At 41.3% G+C, this 18,064-nt stretch overlaps 1 protein-coding gene across 2 annotated transcripts in view; it reads left to right on the top strand.

The window, feature by feature from the left end:
• The first annotated feature begins 475 nt into the window (after positions 1-475).
• The window catches only part of BCKDHB (branched chain keto acid dehydrogenase E1 subunit beta), a 188,391-nt gene continuing 170,802 nt past the window's right edge, over positions 476-18,064 (top strand). For both annotated transcript variants that reach the window (XM_037039464.1, XM_037039462.1), the window contains exons 1-3: positions 476-715; positions 9,448-9,525; positions 10,948-11,016. In XM_037039464.1, the coding sequence (XP_036895359.1) occupies positions 523-715; positions 9,448-9,525; positions 10,948-11,016 (340 nt within the window). In that variant the 5' untranslated portion in view covers positions 476-522. The remainder of the gene's footprint in view (positions 716-9,447; positions 9,526-10,947; positions 11,017-18,064) is intronic.

Here is an 18,064-nt window from a genome sequence, read left to right as displayed (position 1 = left end):
TGGGGATAAAGAGCTGGGATTCACGCAGTGACTGTTAAGTTTTCTGAAACTCAAAGCCAATAACCAATGCCAATCAGTAATCTTTCCTCCCTTACAGGATATAGAAGTAAAGAATAGGAGAGGATACGAAAGGGTAACATTTTAAAGAAAGTATAAATGTTAAAATGAAAAAGTCAGCGAAACTGACAAAGTAAATGACACTGGGAAAAAACAAATCCAGGGATACTGGAGAACTTTCCGGGACCGCTAAGCTGATGTAGGGAAGGCTCCACTTCCAGGAACAATTTTATTGGAACTCACCTGCCCACGAGCACTGCACCCCACCTTTTCCGCATGCGCACGCCAAGCATACGCTGCTTGGCCTTTCTCCATGCCTGTCCCACCCCTGGATTCCGAGGTCCGATTGGTTCGGTTTACGGAGCCACCCCTTAAGCCGAACCAATGTGGAAGATGCCTTGGTGCTCCGCCCTTACTGCCGGCATCGCGCTGCGGCGCAGCTAGCAAAACCCGGCGGCAGTGGGGATGGCTTCCGAAGCTGCGGCAGCGGGCAGGCTGTGGCTCAGTGCGTGTAGAGCGGGGGGACACTGGCGTAGGCTGTGTAGTGCAGGGCTGCTGCGAGGTTTCCTGCAACCCGCCTCGGCCGTCGGGGATGCAGCCCAGAGGCGGCAGTTGGCCCACTTCACTTTCCAGCCGGACCCGGAGCCCCAGGAGTATGGTGAGCTAAGGGCTGCCCTGTGCGCTCCCGCTGCTACCCAGGCCCGCGGGCACCCTGCGCAGTCCACGCCCGGCTCTCTAAAGCCTTTTCCTGTCGTAGGGTCCGACTGTGGTTTCCCCCTGGCTCTGAACAGCCTCTCAGTTGGAACTGTTCAGCTCCTGAGAGGCAGCTCTCTGCACCCTCGACCTGAAGGAGAGGACGCACTGGATTCTGGAAGGGCCCGAGGGTGGAGAGTGAAGGCGTAGTGCGGAAGAGACCCCTCCCTTTCTCCTTTCTCCATCGTTGCTTTCCCAACCCTGGCCTTAGGTGTTGTCCCAGCTTGCCCGCGGCTAGGCCAATACCAATAGGCAGCGGTATTTAAAAGAAAGATCCCCCCCCCCTTTTTTTCCTTTGGTAGATTAGAGAAAACGGAGAAAATAAGTAATTGAATTGATTTTCCCAAGATCACAGAATAGGTTCTTCGTAGAGATGGGAAATAATCCAGGCTTCCTCCTACCTAAGCTTTCTGCTGGCTAGGCTGCCACTCAGCCAAGGACGAATAATCTATGTAGCTGGAGGGAGGAAGAAGTCCTCTATGTAGAGGGGGGAGGATGATATTTCCAACTTGAAGAAATGAACACTTTAATGGATTTCAATGCATAGTTTAGATTTCCATTTTATACTCCCATCTGCAAGTATAGGAGTGTGAGTATTGGGTCTCATGCTAAAATCACAGGTGTACTCTATGTTGTGATTTATAATAAAAAATACATATTTAATCTTTGTTCCACTAATGGCACAGAGTTTGGAAAACCCTTGACATTTCCTGTGATGGAAACATCAGGGTTCCTTTTGTTATGGTAATGTGGGGTTTTGGCAAGCTCAGAAGTCACTTAAGAATGGGGACAGGCCAAGAGGAACAACCAATGCAATTAGCGAGTTCGCACTTTCACTCCTACCACCTGACCTCTGGGGAGGGAGTGGGGCTGAAGGTGGAATGAATTGCCGGGGCCCATGATTTAATCATGCCTGTGTAATGGAGTCTTCATAAAAACCCAAAGGACAGGGTTCAGACTGCCCCACTCACAAGTTACCATGCCCAAGTTTATTCGTCTTAATAAGCTTTCTTGTCCTCATCTGTATTACCTTAGATGTTGCTGGGGGGATTCCATGAGATAATACATGTAATTACTGGTGCCTGGTACCTGTTGTACTAGAGTCAGTCTCCCTAATTAGGGAATTGGAAGGTAACCAGCATAGAGTGGATGCTTCATAAATACTGGACATTTGATAGTAGTCACTTCACTGAATTCTCACGATAGCTCTGTACATGAGACATTTCTTTTATGGAAGTGGTGAAGGAACTTTCCCCCAGTCACGCAGGATGTGGTGGCCCACAGACTCAGGCCAGGCCTGCCTTGGGCCAATGTGTTTACTCCTGCCATTGCCCTGTGTTGCCCCCCAGGAACAGCACATCTCGTCACGCCTATTGCTGCCCCTGATTTCTGGCATTGTATATGTGTGTAGGTTTGTTTTATTGATTCATTCTACACATTTTAATTTTCTCCTGGATACCAAACTCTGTGCTAGGTGCTTAGGGATATGGACATGGGCCTCTCTAGTGGAGGAGATAGACAAGAAGTGGTAAGCAAATGCCTACTTAAATCAATCCCAGTTGCAATAAGTGAAATAAGTGTTCAGGTGCTGGGAAAAAGAATAATAGAGAGCTGGGTGGCCCCTAAGAAGAGGTAACATTTAACCAACCTCTAAGGATCAGAAAGGAGTGTTGAAGGAGGTGTGAGTGGGTTGCCAGGCAGAGGGGGTCAACATGGGTAAAGGTCCTGAGGTGGCAAGGAACCTGGTTTGGTAGAATTGAGAAGATACTCAAATGGTGAGCCCTGGGGACAGTGGTGCAAAATGGGACTATTGGGGTGGGCAGCGATGAGATCAGTCAGGGCCTTGTGGATGAGAAATGGAGTTTCTTTCAGGTACGGAGGCCTTGAAGGATTTTGAGCAGAGGAGTAATATGACATGCATTGCTTTTTAGGACTCTCTTATAGCAGCTTTTTGATGAATGATTTGGAAGAATGAAAAAGTGCAAGCTTAGAAGCAGTACTGTGGACTGAATATCCGTGTCTTCCCACTCCCTGCACCCATTCATATTTTGAAGCCCTAATCCCTGATGTGATGGTATTTGGAGATGGGGCCATGGGATGCTATTAGATCCTGAGGCTGGAGCCTGCATGAATGGCATTGTAAGAAGAGATTATAATGGGATTATAAAAATTCTCCCTTACGAGAAGAGAGGTTCTCTCTTTCTCCACCATGTGAGGAAATAGCAAGAAGATGGCCTTCTGCAAACTGGGAAGAGGACCTGCACCAGGAATCCACCTTGGTCTTGGTCACTTTCCAACCTCCATAACTGAGAAATAAAATTCTGTTGTTTAAACCACTCGATCTATGGTATTTCGTTATAGTGGCTAGAGCTAACCAAGCAAGACATGCTGTTAGGAGGTGGGTTTCTGGAACAGGAAAGAGATGGTGGGTTCTGGAAACAATGCCACATTTTAAACTATGTTTTGGAAGTAGAATTAGTGGATTGGATGCCAGTAATGAATAAAAGGAAGACATTCAAGGATGCCTCCTTTGTTTCTGGCTTGGGCAGCTGGATAGAGGATAGAACTCTTTGCTAAAATGTGAAAGTATCATCTTGGGCATAGACATCAAGAGTTCAGTTTTGTGCTTGGTGAGTAAAAGCCCAAGACACCCAAGTGCAGAACTGCTGACTATTGGAGATGTTGATATAAGAACATCCAAACCTATAGGTAATTTTTATAAAAATTGTTTTGATCCAAATAGGATATAACTGGATGCAAGATCTCAAGAGACCGAGGTAAATGCACTGGAGAATAACAGTTTGCAGTTCTGATATGCATTTGAAATTAAAGAGGGAGCTAAGGAAGATTACGTACAGGTGAGAGAAAGCAGATGATGACGGGAATTATAGGATAGTTGAGATTAGGTGCCCTCTTGCATGCTTTAGAAGGAGAGGTCTAAAGGCCATTTCACAGGTGTGTGAACCTACAGGCCCAGAAACAATGGAAAGGGCCTGCTGAAGGCAAAGATGAGCCTTTATGTAAAGAATTTGTAGGCTAGGGATGTTATTATCCACCATGGCCTGCCCATTTAGGAATTTATAATTAGATCACCCTGTGAGATTATGATAGGGTAACTCAAGAGTTAAAGATTTTAGCCTTAGTTGATAGGCATAAGAGATTAATGCACAAGGAAACCTGTTGTTCTAGGAAGTGGAATATGAGACCCACCTCTAGCTCCAGGAGGTCCACAGGCAATTCAACCTTTGTGCCCCAGGGGCTCTGCAAGCAATGGAGATGGTAACTGAGTCATTGTGTTCCACGGAGGGAAGACCAGGACTCAGATGAAGGATTGTTGATCAGCAGATAAATGTTAGGAAAATTGCTGCAGGACTGCAACTCTTACCTGATTAATATTTTCCTAACCCCCTGACCTACTCTTTCTTCCATAAAAGAGATTGATTATCTCAAGCTGAGATGTTAAGACAGTTATTAAGGGTACATAACCTGCCATCTTCTCAGATTTCGGGCATCCGAATAAAGCTCCCATGATTCAATCCTTGTCTCTATTGGTTCTGGTAGTGACAGCAGCACGAATGCCGACTTTTCCAGTCTCAGTTACTTTCCATAGAACCCGTTTTATTTGTCTACAAGTATAAAAGACAGGAGCTCAGATGAGAGGTCTGGGTTATAGATAATCATTTGGGAGGCACCAGCGTGTGGGTGGGTTTAAAAGCCATTTTGAAATTGAGTGGAGAAGGAGCCCGCAAAAAGAAGGGAAGCGTTATTGCTTCCCATGTCAAGACTGAGTTACCTACCAGGTGCCCTGAGAGGGGGAACCTAGGGACCCTAGTCACAGTCCATTCAACTTTCGGAATTTCTTAGGGCCTGTCTATTTGATTACTGCCCCCTTCCCCCTGTACTATTTACTTTCTCCCTTTTCCTGGATGCCGAATAATACCAGCACCTTAAAAAGGCATTTGTGTTTATAGATCCCTCATTTGTATTTTAATGTTTTTTTAAATTAGTTTTTTTAAAGATTTATTTATTTATTTATTTGTCTTTAGAGAGGAAGGGAAGGAGAGAAGGAGAGAAACATCAATGTATGGTTGCTTCTTGTGAGTCCCCTGCTGGGAACTGGCCTGCAACTCATGCAAGTGGCCTGACTGGGAATCGAACCCCGATCGTGTGGTTCCCAGGCCCGCGCTCAATCCACTGAGCTACACCAGCCAGAACTGTATTTTAATGTTAAATATTCTGTCTCTGATACTTGGACTTTCTCTGAAACGTACTATAATGGAGTACAGATTGCAGCACCACTTACTGGAGCTCAGAATGTGGTAGAGGTACATGCCCAGCACATAGAAAGGGATTGCTGGAAAATACGGCATCTGGAGAGGTGAAAGAGGTTTTGTTGGGGGAAAATAGGTAGTCTCCTGACCATCTTCCCATTTCACAATGTAGTTAGTGTAGTTTAAGCCACTGAAATATTCATTGTGCTTCCACAGGCATACACTGATTGCCATGTGTGTTTTAGGCACTCTGCTAAATGCTTTCTAAGGAATATGATTGAGGCAATGTTATAATACGTAGATCTACACAGCAAGGACTAGGCAGCTCAAATGAGGTGCGGTGCTGAACTTACTGGCAGAGCCTTCATTTTTCTAAAAGTAGGCCCTGATTTTTAGTAGCATAGCTGTGTATTTTTATTTCTTTGGGGTCTAATTACAAATACACTTGCTGATGATATGCCCTGCTGTTACCTTATTTATTTTTGGAGACTGCTCCTTGGGACCCATTCACCCCTTTTGTCTCAAATGCTCTGGTTCTGTGGAAGGCTTCTCTCTCCCTTCAGCACAACTGCCTACTGAAGAGTTATTCAAAATAACTGAATACTCCATCAGATTGCTATTGCAATATCCCCTCTCCCCCACCTCCCCTGCAGTCTCTTTGAATTGTGACTTTGACAGATCATTTTTTTTTCTATCCCATTCCTTTCTCCGTAAGTGGTCGATTAACAGTTTGCTTTGTGTATTTTTATCTTTATTGAAATAGCTGCATGTATTTATTTATTCAGTCATTCATTCAACAAATGTTTATTGAGTACCTACAATGTCAGACATTGTAAACACTGAGCATAAAGCTCTGATCAAAGGCTTATGGGCATCCCTTCCCTCTCCGAGCTTATGTTCTGGCATGTCCCACTCACATGCCACTCCATGCCATTCCACTCACATGCCCCTTTAGTTTGCAGCAGTGATGACCTAGTAATTTGTGATGCTGTAAATAACTTTTTTAGTCGTCATAGACCACTAACTTCTTTTTCCTTCTTACAGGTCTTCCCAGTGGCACAACTTTGGTTGGATGTGGTGTAGGTGTGCTTATCTTATCATGTGGGAACACAGGCAGATTTTACCAGTGGTCTGTGGTATAAGCTACACAAGAATAAGCACTTTAAGGAAATTAAATATTTTATTTAATTAATTTTAATTTTAATTTTCCAGGAAATTAAATATTTTAAATGATCTCAGCTGTGAATAACTTGTGATTTCTTTCTGACCTACCCCCAAAACATAGTATGACTTTAAAACAAATTGAAAATAAATGTTGCTCTACTAAAAATGGTCATTTAAGAACATGTTGATGGTTGCCAGATGGGAGGGAGGTTGGAGGGGATGAGTGGAAAAGGTGAAGGGATGAAGAAGTACAAACTGGTCGTTACAGAACAGTCACAGGGATGTAAAGTACAGCACAGGGAACATAGTGATATTGTAATAACTGTGCAGGGAGCCAGGTGGGTACTAGAACTGTTAGGGTGAGCACGTCTTATGTTATATAAATGTCTAATCACTGGGGCGTCCACATGAAACTAATATACTGTGTGTTAACTGTAATTGAAAAATTAAAAATATTAAGAAATTTCAGAAAATTGTCATAAAACTTTTAAAAGCATCTGATAGAATAGCAGTTAATCCAAAACCCTAAAATTTTGAATTTATTTGGAAAAAAATATTCAGGAGTGAAAGTTTATGTGCTCATATGGAAATATTTAAATACCCTTGTAAATTATTTTTATGCAACATAAGTAAATTCTTTGTGGTTATCAAACAATACTTTCCAGATTTACTTTGTGTGATTTTTTATTATTAAAGTCTTTGCTGAGCAGCAATATGATATCTTAACATTCAGTATTAATTCTAATGATCAGCAGACTTAAAATAAATATCAGCTTAGATGTTTAGGAACTTTTCATCTTCCTAGGTTCTTAGGTATAAAAATTCTAATTGGTAGAAATCTTACTTTGTGAAATGTGTGCAGTAGGAGAGTGGAAATGTCTTGGTGGTCGGTAAAAACAAAATTTACCCTAAACCATTATATCTGATGTTGGGCACCAAAAAACACTCTAAAGAATTTTTCAGGCTGGGGAAGGATTTAAAGAAGGTATCAATTAAATGATACAGCCTTAGCCTCAAGAAAAATAAATTATGAAGTGATTATGGACATGTGATGTGATTGTGTTTCCTCTGACATAGTTGATGTAACAATATTTCCTTGAGTAAATTTCTGTTATCCCTACCAGAAATAAGTCTAGAAACAGGCCTTTATTCTGGGCACAGAAGGCAGCAGGCAGACCTGATGGGCATTGCCAAGACCTGTAGTCTGGGCATTTAGCAGTGTTGAAGGGGTTAGAGAGACATCTGAGGCCAGAGCAGACAGAGAAATAGTAGGCCATGTGTCAGTGGTTAGTAGAGATTCAAGATGACACAGGTCAGAGACTGCCATGGAGTCTTGGGAAGAAGATGGGTTTCCAAGAAAAAAAATGAGTGACTACTGTTTCATGACCAGAGGGTTGAAGGCAATGAATAGCAGTGGCTACTGTGTCCCACCCTGGGAATTGGACCTTGGATTTTGAACATACCAGGCTACTGAGGAACACAGAGGTTATTAGATGGGGCAGTGGTCAGGGTAAGTGCAGGTGTTGAGGCGATTTGATATTAGTATGGTTATGGGTTAAAGTGAGCACCAGTGCAGAGATTAGGCACTAAAATGAAGACTGGCCTGTGGATCAGAGAGGATTCCGGCAGAAGCTGTTCTCTGCACTGAATATGGTTTTGGAGGAGTTGACCCGAAGTTCTAGGATGACTGTGGGCACTGGGCAGCACTGAAACTTAAATCACACCTCTAATGTCATCATGCTTCTGAATTTCAGCATTTGGAGCTTTATCAACTAGTGCTTTGTACCCCTCGGCATGATGCCTAGGNTGGCCAGAGGGTTGAAGGCAATGAATAGCAGTGGCTACTGTGTCCCACCCTGGGAATTGGACCTTGGATTTTGAACATACCAGGCTACTGAGGAACACAGAGGTTATTAGATGGGGCAGTGGTCAGGGTAAGTGCAGGTGTTGAGGCGATTTGATATTAGTATGGTTATGGGTTAAAGTGAGCACCAGTGCAGAGATTAGGCACTAAAATGAAGACTGGCCTGTGGATCAGAGAGGATTCCGGCAGAAGCTGTTCTCTGCACTGAATATGGTTTTGGAGGAGTTGACCCGAAGTTCCAGGATGACTGTGGGCACTGGGCAGCACTGAAACTTAAATCACACCTCTAATGTCATCATGCTTCTGAATTTCAGCATTTGGAACTTTATCAACTAGTGCTTTGTACCCCTCGGCATGATGTCTAGGTCAAGATGAAGGATACAAAGTCCAGATCTAACCATAAACAGCTAATAATTATTCAACACTCACTGTGTCCTGTATTGTTCTAAGTGCTTTACATGTACTCCATGTAACCCATTTAGGGAGCGAGAGATTGGCTTGCAGGGATTCTGACTTGAGCAATAAAATAATAGGGAGAAACAAGTGTGATGGGTTTAGGCATGAGATTCTAGTGTTCTCCAAACACCAGCAGTTCTGGGTACTTAAATTCACTTGTTAGCCTTCCTCACTGTTTTATGGCCCATGACCATTTGCTTCCACCTGCCTGTGTAACACATGCCACTGGTCATGTGCATTCCTTATGGCCAGTGTTCCCAACCCCCGTCTAGGGCATCTTCCCACACCACTCTCGTGCTGGCTGGTAACCTTTCCTGACTTCGTAACTTTTGTTTATTTGCTACATGTATTTGGTCACTTGATTATATGTATTCTTCCTTTTTTAATACTTGTTTCTTAAATTGCTTAATGTTTGTAAATTTTGCTTTATGAACAGCTCTCCTGAGGTCTGTGTTGCTTTTGTGTCATTTATAGAGCCATCAGCATTGTAAATAACCCAATAAATTCATGTAATGTGCTTTGTACCTTCCCTCCTACCTTATTTTTTTTTTTAAAGGGAATTTTTTTTTATTTTATTTATCTTTAGAGGGGAAGGAGAGAGGGAGAGAAACATCAATGTATGGTTGCCTTTCATGCGTCCCCTGCTGGGAGTTGGCCTGCAGGGAACAAGCCTGCAACCCAGGCATGTGCCCTGACTGGGAATCGAACCGCGATCCTCTGGTTCACAGGCTTGTGCTCAATCCACTGAGCTACGCCAGCCAGGGCCCTCCTACCTTGATTTTAATTCAAGTTGTAACTTACTGTTAAGAAATGCATTATTTTTATATATTTTGCTATGTATGAAATATGACTTTAAAAAATTATTTTTTTTTATTTTTGCAGGGCAAACGCAGAAAATGAATCTTTTCCAGGCAGTAACAAGTGCCTTGGATAACTCATTGGCTAAAGATCCTACTGCAGGTAAACTTCCCTTCTGCTTGACTGTGGAGGCTGTGGCTTCAGAATTAACGATTTGTTAGAAATATTTGTCTGGAGCTCAGTGGTTAACATTATAGCTACCTGAAATTTATAAAAGACCTGACCAAATGACTAAGGTTTAATAATCCAATTGTGATCTTAACACATTTTTAATGCATTCATTATAAATTAGTTCTCAGGTATATCTGACATCATCATCAAATTACCTTTCCCCATAGTATGTGAGATACTGATATTATATTAGTACCTTCTGGATTAATACCTACTCTGTACTCCTGTTTCTGTAGCGTATAGAAAGCAAAATACCACTTTGTTCAGCTCTCTATAAAAATCAAGATTTGATTCTATGCTTTCCTATAGGATACATTGTCATTCAACTTGCAAGATTTGGGGGGCACTGTATAAGTAACTTAACCTTTGTCTTATCAAGTTAAATTATTAATATAAGAAGAGCTGTCCTTCTGCTGTATTTTTTAAAACTTGATTGGCTATACTTCATACCTTTGACTTCTACGTGAGAATCCCTAGTTTTAAGATCAAGTGAAAAACAGGTTGCTTTTTAGTAGGAAGTGAGAACTAGACTGTTGGAACTGCGTTGATTTGCGTGCTCTCTGAGGGTGGTTGGTCTGGATGACTAGAGAAGGGTGAGTTATTTTCCTGAGGTACCCAAAGCTGGTTAGGTGTATTAATATGTTTGGAATTTAGCACTGTGAGTTCTCATTTTTTAATTTCCTTTGCCTTACTGCAAGCTCCTCTTGGTTTGCACCTGTACTGTTCTTTTTCTTGCTTACCGTGTCCTACTGTACTTGCCTCCTTTTTCTTTTACACAATGTAAGTCACTTAACTATTTGTGACTGTTCTGTTTGGAATTCTTTGCGTTCAGCACTTCTGATCACTGACTCTCATTGTGTAACATACTATGTATTAAAAAACACTGGCCAGGGACTCGGGAGCCTGGAGTGTGAGTCATAGTTCTGCCTCCTTGCTTTCCGACTTGGCAAGTTCCTTTACTCCTTCTATGGCTTCAGTTTCTCCATGGTAAAACAAGATGAGGTTTTAGATCAATGGTTCTTTCTTATGTGGAGCGATTTCAGTCCCCCTTTCCCTTATGTGTAACAATGCCTAGAGACACAACTGTGTGTGGGGGCAACTGTCATCCAGCGGTAGAGGTAGGAAATACACTGTGCTGCTGTCTGTCTACGGTGCACAGGACAGGCTGCTGCGACGAAGGAATCATCTAGTCCAAAATGTCAACAGTGTCACAACTGAGAAACTTTTATTTGGATCTGTGGTCCACTTCTGTCTTCTGATTTGAAATGTAAACATTTACATTAGTTATTTCTCATTGTTACTATGATTTAGGGATAATTAAATAAAGTATGTCATTTAAACATCATTTTTCAGTGATATTTGGTGAAGATGTTGCCTTTGGTGGAGTCTTTAGATGTACTGTTGGCTTGAGAGACAAGTATGGTAAGTTATTACCTTTATATATGAACAGTGTTCCTGTATAATTTTTACTTAAAGATCTTGAGAATACAAAATATGCCTGTTAAATTGTTGCCATATCTGTATTGTATGAATGAGTTCCTTTTCATTGCCACAGCCACCCACGGAATCCTTTGGCCTAGATTTCTCCAGATGTGCTCTGTGGCATCCCTTCAACCTAGTTCATATTACACATATTATAGATTCCAAAATAATCTTCATTAAATGTATTGTTTATCATGTCATGCGGGTATCTAGGAATCTTTGATGTTGTTGCTGCCTGCTCAATTTCAGTTCCATTGCCTGTAGTTTAAGATTTTGCCCCATTGGTCTTTCTTAAAAGATTTCATTTTTTTTGTCTATTTTTTATTTTTCTATAATTGTGTATACATACAAATTTTATACGTCTTTTTGTGTCTGTATATTTTATTTGTAGATGCGCATACATACATATGTTTTGTAAAAATATTTGGCTCCCATTTTATAACTCTTTTTAAAAATATATATTTTATTGATTATGTTATTATAGTTTTCCCAAATATTCTCCCTCTGCCCTCCTCTGTACAATATCCCCTCTTTTCTCCAGCAGTTTTCCCCTCTTAGTTCATGGCCATGGGTCATGCATTTCAGTTCTTTGGCTACTGCATTTCCAACACTGTTTTTAACACCCCCCTGTCTGTTTTGTACTTACCCATTTGTACTTCTTAATCCCTGTACCTACCCCCCTTTTCCCCAACCCTCCAAAGAATCTCCATTTCTGTGATCTGTTCCTGTTCTGCTTGTTTGCTGAATTTATTTTTTTATTCTGTTGTTGATAGCTATGAATTGGTTGCTATTTTAATGTTGATAGTCCTGATCTCCTTTTCCTTAAATAGGTCCTTTTAACATGTCATGTGATAATGACTTAATGATGATGAACTCCTTTAGTTTGACCTGTCTGGGAAGCATTTTATTTGCCCTTCCATTATAAATAATAGTTTTGCTGGATAGAGCAGTCTCGGTTGTAGGTCCTTGCTTTTCATCACTTTGAATATTTCTTGCCAGTCCCTTCTAGCCTGCAAAGTTTCTTTTGAAAAGTCAGCTGACAGTCTTATGGGAACTCCTTTTCAGGCAACTCTGCTTTTCTCTTGCTGATTTTAAAGATTCTCTCTTTATTTTTAACCTTTGGCATTTTAATTATGATGTGTCTTAGTGTGGTCCTATTTGTGTCCAACTTTTTTGGGACTCTCTGAGCTTCCTGGACCTACATGTCTGTTTCCTTCACTAAATTAGGGAAGCATTTTTTTCATTAGTTTTTAAAATAAGTTTTCAATTTCTTGCTCTTCCTCTTCTTTTGCCACCCTTATGATTTAGATGTTGGTATGTTTGGAGATGTCCCAGAGGCTCCTTATTCTATTCTCATTTTTTAAAAATTCTTTTTTCTTCTTGATGTTTGACCGAATGCCTTTTTCTTTCTTATGTTCCAGATCATTGATTTGAATCTCAGCTTCATTCCCTCCAATGTTAGTTCCCTGTGGATTTCTTTTTTATTTCACTTAATGCAACCTTCACTTCTGCCAGGGTTTTTTTTTATGTTGTGGCAATATTCAATGATTTCTTTGAGCATTCCAATAACTAGTGCTTTGATCTCTGCATCTGATAAGTTTGCTATCTCTGTTTCATTTAATTCTTTTTCTAGGGTTTTATTTTGTTCTTTCATTTGGGCCGTATTTCTTTGTTTCCTCAATTTGGCAGCCTCACTATGTTTGTTTCTGAGTATTAGGTAGAGCTGCTTTGACTCCCTGTCTTAGTAGTGTGACCTGTTGTAGAAAAGTCACCTGTAAATTGTGTTGGGAGGAGCCTTAAGTAGTCACTGGGGTGGAACAAACTGTTTCAATGCTTTGTGGCTCCGTGGGGGGTGGGGTGGGGAGCTCAGCCCATATACCACTTGTGCCCCTCCAGCTGTTGCCTGGTGCCGAATCTACAGGGGGTCATTCTGCATGAGGCCCAACTCAGTTGTGGGTCATTTTTTAAAAATATATTTTATTGATTATGCTGTTACAGTTGTCCCATTTTTCTTCTCACCTTTATCCGCTTCCACCTTGTACCCCCCGCTCTCCAGAATTCCACCCCCATACCCTTAGTTCATGTCCATAGGTTGTACATATAAGTTCTTTGGATTCTCCATTTCCTATACTATTCTTAACCTCTCCCTGTTTTTTTTGTTCATACCCATTATGCTTCTTATTCCTTGTACTTTCCCCCCCATTCTCTCCCCTCCCCTTTGCTGCTGTGATCTCCATTTAATCCACGTAATCTCCATTTCTGTGATTCTGTTCATGTCCCAATAGTTTGTTTTTGTTTTTTAGGTTCAGTTGTTGATAGTTGTGAGTTTGTTGTCATTTTACTGTTCATAGTTTTAATCTTCTTTTTTCTCAGATAAGTCCCTTTCATATTTCATATAATAAGGGTTTGGTGGTAATGAACTGCTTTAACTTTACCTTATCTGAGAAGCACTTTATCTGCCCTTCTATTCTAAAAGATAGTTTTGCTGGCTAGGATAATTCTGGATGTAGGTCCTTGCCTTTAATGATTTGGAATACTTCTATCCAGCCCCTTCTAGCCTGTAAGTTTTCTTTTGAGAAATCAGCTGATAATTATGTATATATATAAGTTTTATACATGTATGTATCAGCTGATAGTCTTATGGGAACTCCCCTGTAGGTAACTAACTGCTTTTCTCTTGTTACTTTTAAGATTCTGTCCTTATCTTTAATCTTGGGTACTATAATTATGATGTGCCTTGGTGTGTGCTTCCTTGGGTCCAACTTCTGTGGGACTCTCTGACCTTCTTGAACTTGTGTGTCTATTTCTTTCTCCAGATTAGGGAAGTTTTCCTTCATTATTTTTTCAGAAAAGCTTTCAAATATTATTGCTTTTCCTCTTCTCCTTCTGGCACCCTTATGATTTGGATGTTGGAATATTTACAGTTGTCCTGGAGGTTCCTAAACCTCTTCTTGTTTTTTTTTTTTTAAGATTTTATTTATTTAGAGGGGAAGGGAAGGAGAGAGGGAGAGAAATATCAATGTATGGTTGCCTCTCATGTGTCCCCTGCTGGGAACTGGCCTGCAACGCAGGCATGTGCCCTGACTGGGAATCAAACCATGATCCTTTTGTTCACAGGCCCTCGCTCAATCCACTGAGCTGCACCAGCCAGGGCATCTCCTTGTTTTTTTGAATTCTTGTTTCTTCATTCTGATCCAGTTGAATGTTTATTTCTTCCTTTTGTTCCAAATTGTTGATTTGAGTCCTGGTTTCTTTCCCTTTACTGTTGGTTCCCTATATTTTTTTAATTGCACTTTGTATAGCTTTCACTTCTTCCTTTATTTTGTGTCTGTACTCAATCATTTCTATGAGCATCCTGTGTTTTCAGTTCTGATTCAAAAGTGTTACCAGTGTTTTGAATTCTTCATCTGATAAGTTGGCTGTCTCCTTATCACTTAGTTCTTTTTCTGGAGTTTTTTTTAAATCTGTTTTTTCATTTGGATCATATGTCTTCGTCTCAGAGCACCTGTTACTTTGTAAGGGGCAGAGCCTCAGGTATTCGCCAGGGCAGGGCAAGCCACTTCGCTGGGTATGTGAGGGAGGGATCAGGGAGGGAATAATGCCATTTACTCAGCTCTCACTTTGTTGGGGGTTCTTTAAGAGAAGTCTCTTGAGAATCCTGCAGTTTCTTCTGCTGCCCTAATCCCCCCACTGGTTTCTACAGTGAGAAGTTATGGAAACTTATCTTCCTGTTGCTAGAACTCTGGGCAGGGTGGTCTGGTCTGTGGCTGGGATTGCTCCTTCCTGAGAGATCCCTTTCAGTTTTTATCCACCACAGGTGAGCGTGGGACCACCTGTTCTGTCACCTCTCCACACGTCCACGTCTCAGCACCTCCTGCCCATCGGGATGAATATGACTTTAAATTCTTGGTTGTTGGATTTCCATACAGCTCGATTTTCTGACGCATCTGGGGGAAATTTGTTTTGTAGTTTAGTTCTAAATTTTTTCTGTAGTTGTGCATAGAGGTGAAGTGTGTTTAATTATGCCTCCATCTTGACAGGGAGTCTGATATCATCTTTCATTACCTGCATTACTCAATGTTCTTCAGAAAACAGAAGCATTAGGATATACTTGAGTCTCTGTGTGTATATGTATATATATGTAGATAAGGAGACAGCCTCTATCTGTGTGTGTGTGTATCTATATATCTGTATATCTATCTACATCTATACCTATACCTATATGTAGAGAAGGGATAATAGAGAGATTTATATTTTGAGGAATTAGCTCATACAATTGTGTGGGCTGGCAAAGCTGAAACCTGTAGGGCAAGCCAGCAGGCCGGAAACACAGGCATGGTTTCTATATTGCAGTCTTGAGGCTGAATTTGTTTTTGTGTGGGAAACCTTAGTTTTTATCCTAAGGCCTTCAGGTGACTGGATGAGGCCCAGCTACATTATGTAGGGTAACCCTCTTTCTTTAAAGTGTACTGATTTAAATGTTAATCTCATCTAAAAAATACCTTCACAGCAATATCTAGACTGGCATTTGATCAGATAAGGGGGCACCATTGCCTAACGAAGTTGCCACACAAAATGAACCATTACATTCACTTTTGACATGTTTCATCCCAGCTAATGTGTGTCTTTTGCCTGGTATGTGATTGATTTCTGCTTTTTGCTTTCACTCATTTCATTTGACTCAAGACTATCAGAGTGCATGTGGCCCATCCCGTTCTCCTCATTCCTGACTGTTTATGTAAGGGATGTTGTACCTCCTACCACTCTAAGGGATACCTTCGGTAATTTTTACCTGTTATGTCTTCTCTCAGTTTTATTTAATCTGGCAATGCAGTTCAGTTTCTTGGGAGGACTTGACATCTGTCTATCTTCTTACCTTTGACACTGCCCTGTAAAGCTCCTGTGTGCCACCAGAATAAGGGGCGAAGGTCTTTAAGATATTTTTCCTAATTATTGTTCCTTCTTGTTCCATTCTTTTCTGAATCTAAGGAACCACAGCATGTTCGTTTCACTTACCAGGAACTCCCAGGTGGTGGTTCTCTCTTCCCTTTGACAGCAGGCTGATTTCCTGGGTCCTGTCCCTCTGCTTTTGCCCTGTTTTCTATTTCTAACAGCTGTTGGGTCAGTCTCATCTATCTCAAGCTATCTCCATCAGTCCCAGCTAATTTAGACTCCTATAAACTTTAGATCTTAAAAAAAGGGAAAAATTTTTATACACTTGATTATGTATAAAATGTATAAAATGTACATTTTATACATTTGAAACTTTTATACATTTATACTTTTGATTTCAAAAGTAATGCATATGCGTTGTAGAAAATTTGGAAAATACAGAATGGTATAATTGTTCATACTCCAGAGATAATGAAACAGGACAAATGTCCCCATAGGCTCCACTGCCTGCCACAATGAAAGCCAAACTCATGAGACAGGTGCTGGTGAGAAGGAAAGTGGTTTATTTCAGATGTTGGCAACCTGAGCAGATGGCATACCTCAAAAACGCTCTCGGCATCTCTGGTTAAGCCAGCGATTCTTACAGGGAGTTGGCGGGAATTTGGGAGGGGAACTGCTAAGTGGGGGACTGTGGATGTACAGTGTCTGTTGAGACGGGGAAGTGAGAGTGAGGGGAGGGGGCTGAAGTGGAGGTATAGAGTTCCCACTTAAGTCCGTTCTTCTTGTTTTGATGTTATCTTGTGATGTGAGTTAGCCAGATGTCAGTGATTCATTGGGTTCTTGTTGGTGGCAGTGCCTCTCTTTCCAGAACAGGGCCAAATGGGAGCAAAAAACCCAAAGTTAATTATGTATGCTTAATTATAGGATGTATAACTTTGTTCATTAGGTTAGTAGTATTAAATCATGATTATAATAACCTAGAGAAAATCACTGTGCATAGTTTGGTTTGTACACTTCTCGACTGTATTTGCATTTATTAACCAATATATAAAACATAGAATTGCACTTTTTTTAAGGTTCTTCATCTCTACTTACATTGCCCATCTATTCTTGCATGTGGTCTACTTTAGGTATTAGAGCCTTTAGCATGTTAATCATAGTTGTCTTTAATTCCAACATCCCCACAACACCTGGTTCTGATGCTTGCTCTGTCCCTTCAAATAGAGGGTTTTTTTTTGCCTTTTTGGTATACTTTGTAATTTTTTCTTTATAGCAAGACAGGAGGTGCTTGGTAAAAGGAACTGTTATAAATAGGCCTTCAGGGATGTGGTGGCGAAGGGAGGGGAAACATTCTCTAGTCTTTTGGTGAGCCTGTACCTCTGGATTGTGAACTTTGCCAGTGTTTCTTAATTTTTTCCCCTCACAGGTGAGATGGGATGGCCAGAATGGGCTGGAGTTGGTTATTTCCCTTCCCCCAGCTCAGTTAGCTCTGATAATACTCAGCAGGCTAGGCTTTGGTTAACTGGTTGCACCTGATGGTAGACCTTCTTAAGAAGGGACTGCTCTGGTGTATCTCAAAATAGTTCCTTCTCTGCTTCCCCTGCTGGAAGTGAGAGGAGATTTTTCTCTGATATATACTATGTGAACCTGGTTGAGCTCCTGCGGGTAAACCTCACAAAGTTGAGGCCACCCCATTGACTGGGTCCCTTGGAGTTTTTAAATCTCAGACTTGTCCACATTGAGCCTCCAGCAATTCATCTGTTACAGTTGTTTTCCCTACCCAGGCACCGGTTCCTGTGATGGTTTCGACTCCTGGTCTCTGCTCCTGTAAGTTGAGATTCCCTGTAATTGTGTGTCTGCCTGTTTCTCCAGTCCGGGGGGCAGAGGTTTGCTGTGTGTCCTCCCCTCTCATATGAGTCTAAGATGATTTTTAGTCTGTTCACCTTGTTAGGATGAAGTGGCAACTTCTGAGCTTCTTACATGTGGAACTGAAAACCAGAAGTTGAATTATACTTTTGTAACTTGTGTGTGTTATGTGCCCTAGAATCGGCTCTGACTCCTCGCAACTTTGTTATGAATGAGTGATGTCCACAAT

Source organism: Sturnira hondurensis, unplaced genomic scaffold, assembly GCF_014824575.4.
Source record: "Sturnira hondurensis isolate 20B ecotype Veracruz unplaced genomic scaffold, ASM1482457v3 Scaffold0025370, whole genome shotgun sequence".
In the NCBI taxonomy this organism is placed as follows: domain Eukaryota; kingdom Metazoa; phylum Chordata; class Mammalia; order Chiroptera; family Phyllostomidae; genus Sturnira; species Sturnira hondurensis.
This window is presented reverse-complemented; position numbering and strand designations above follow the sequence as displayed.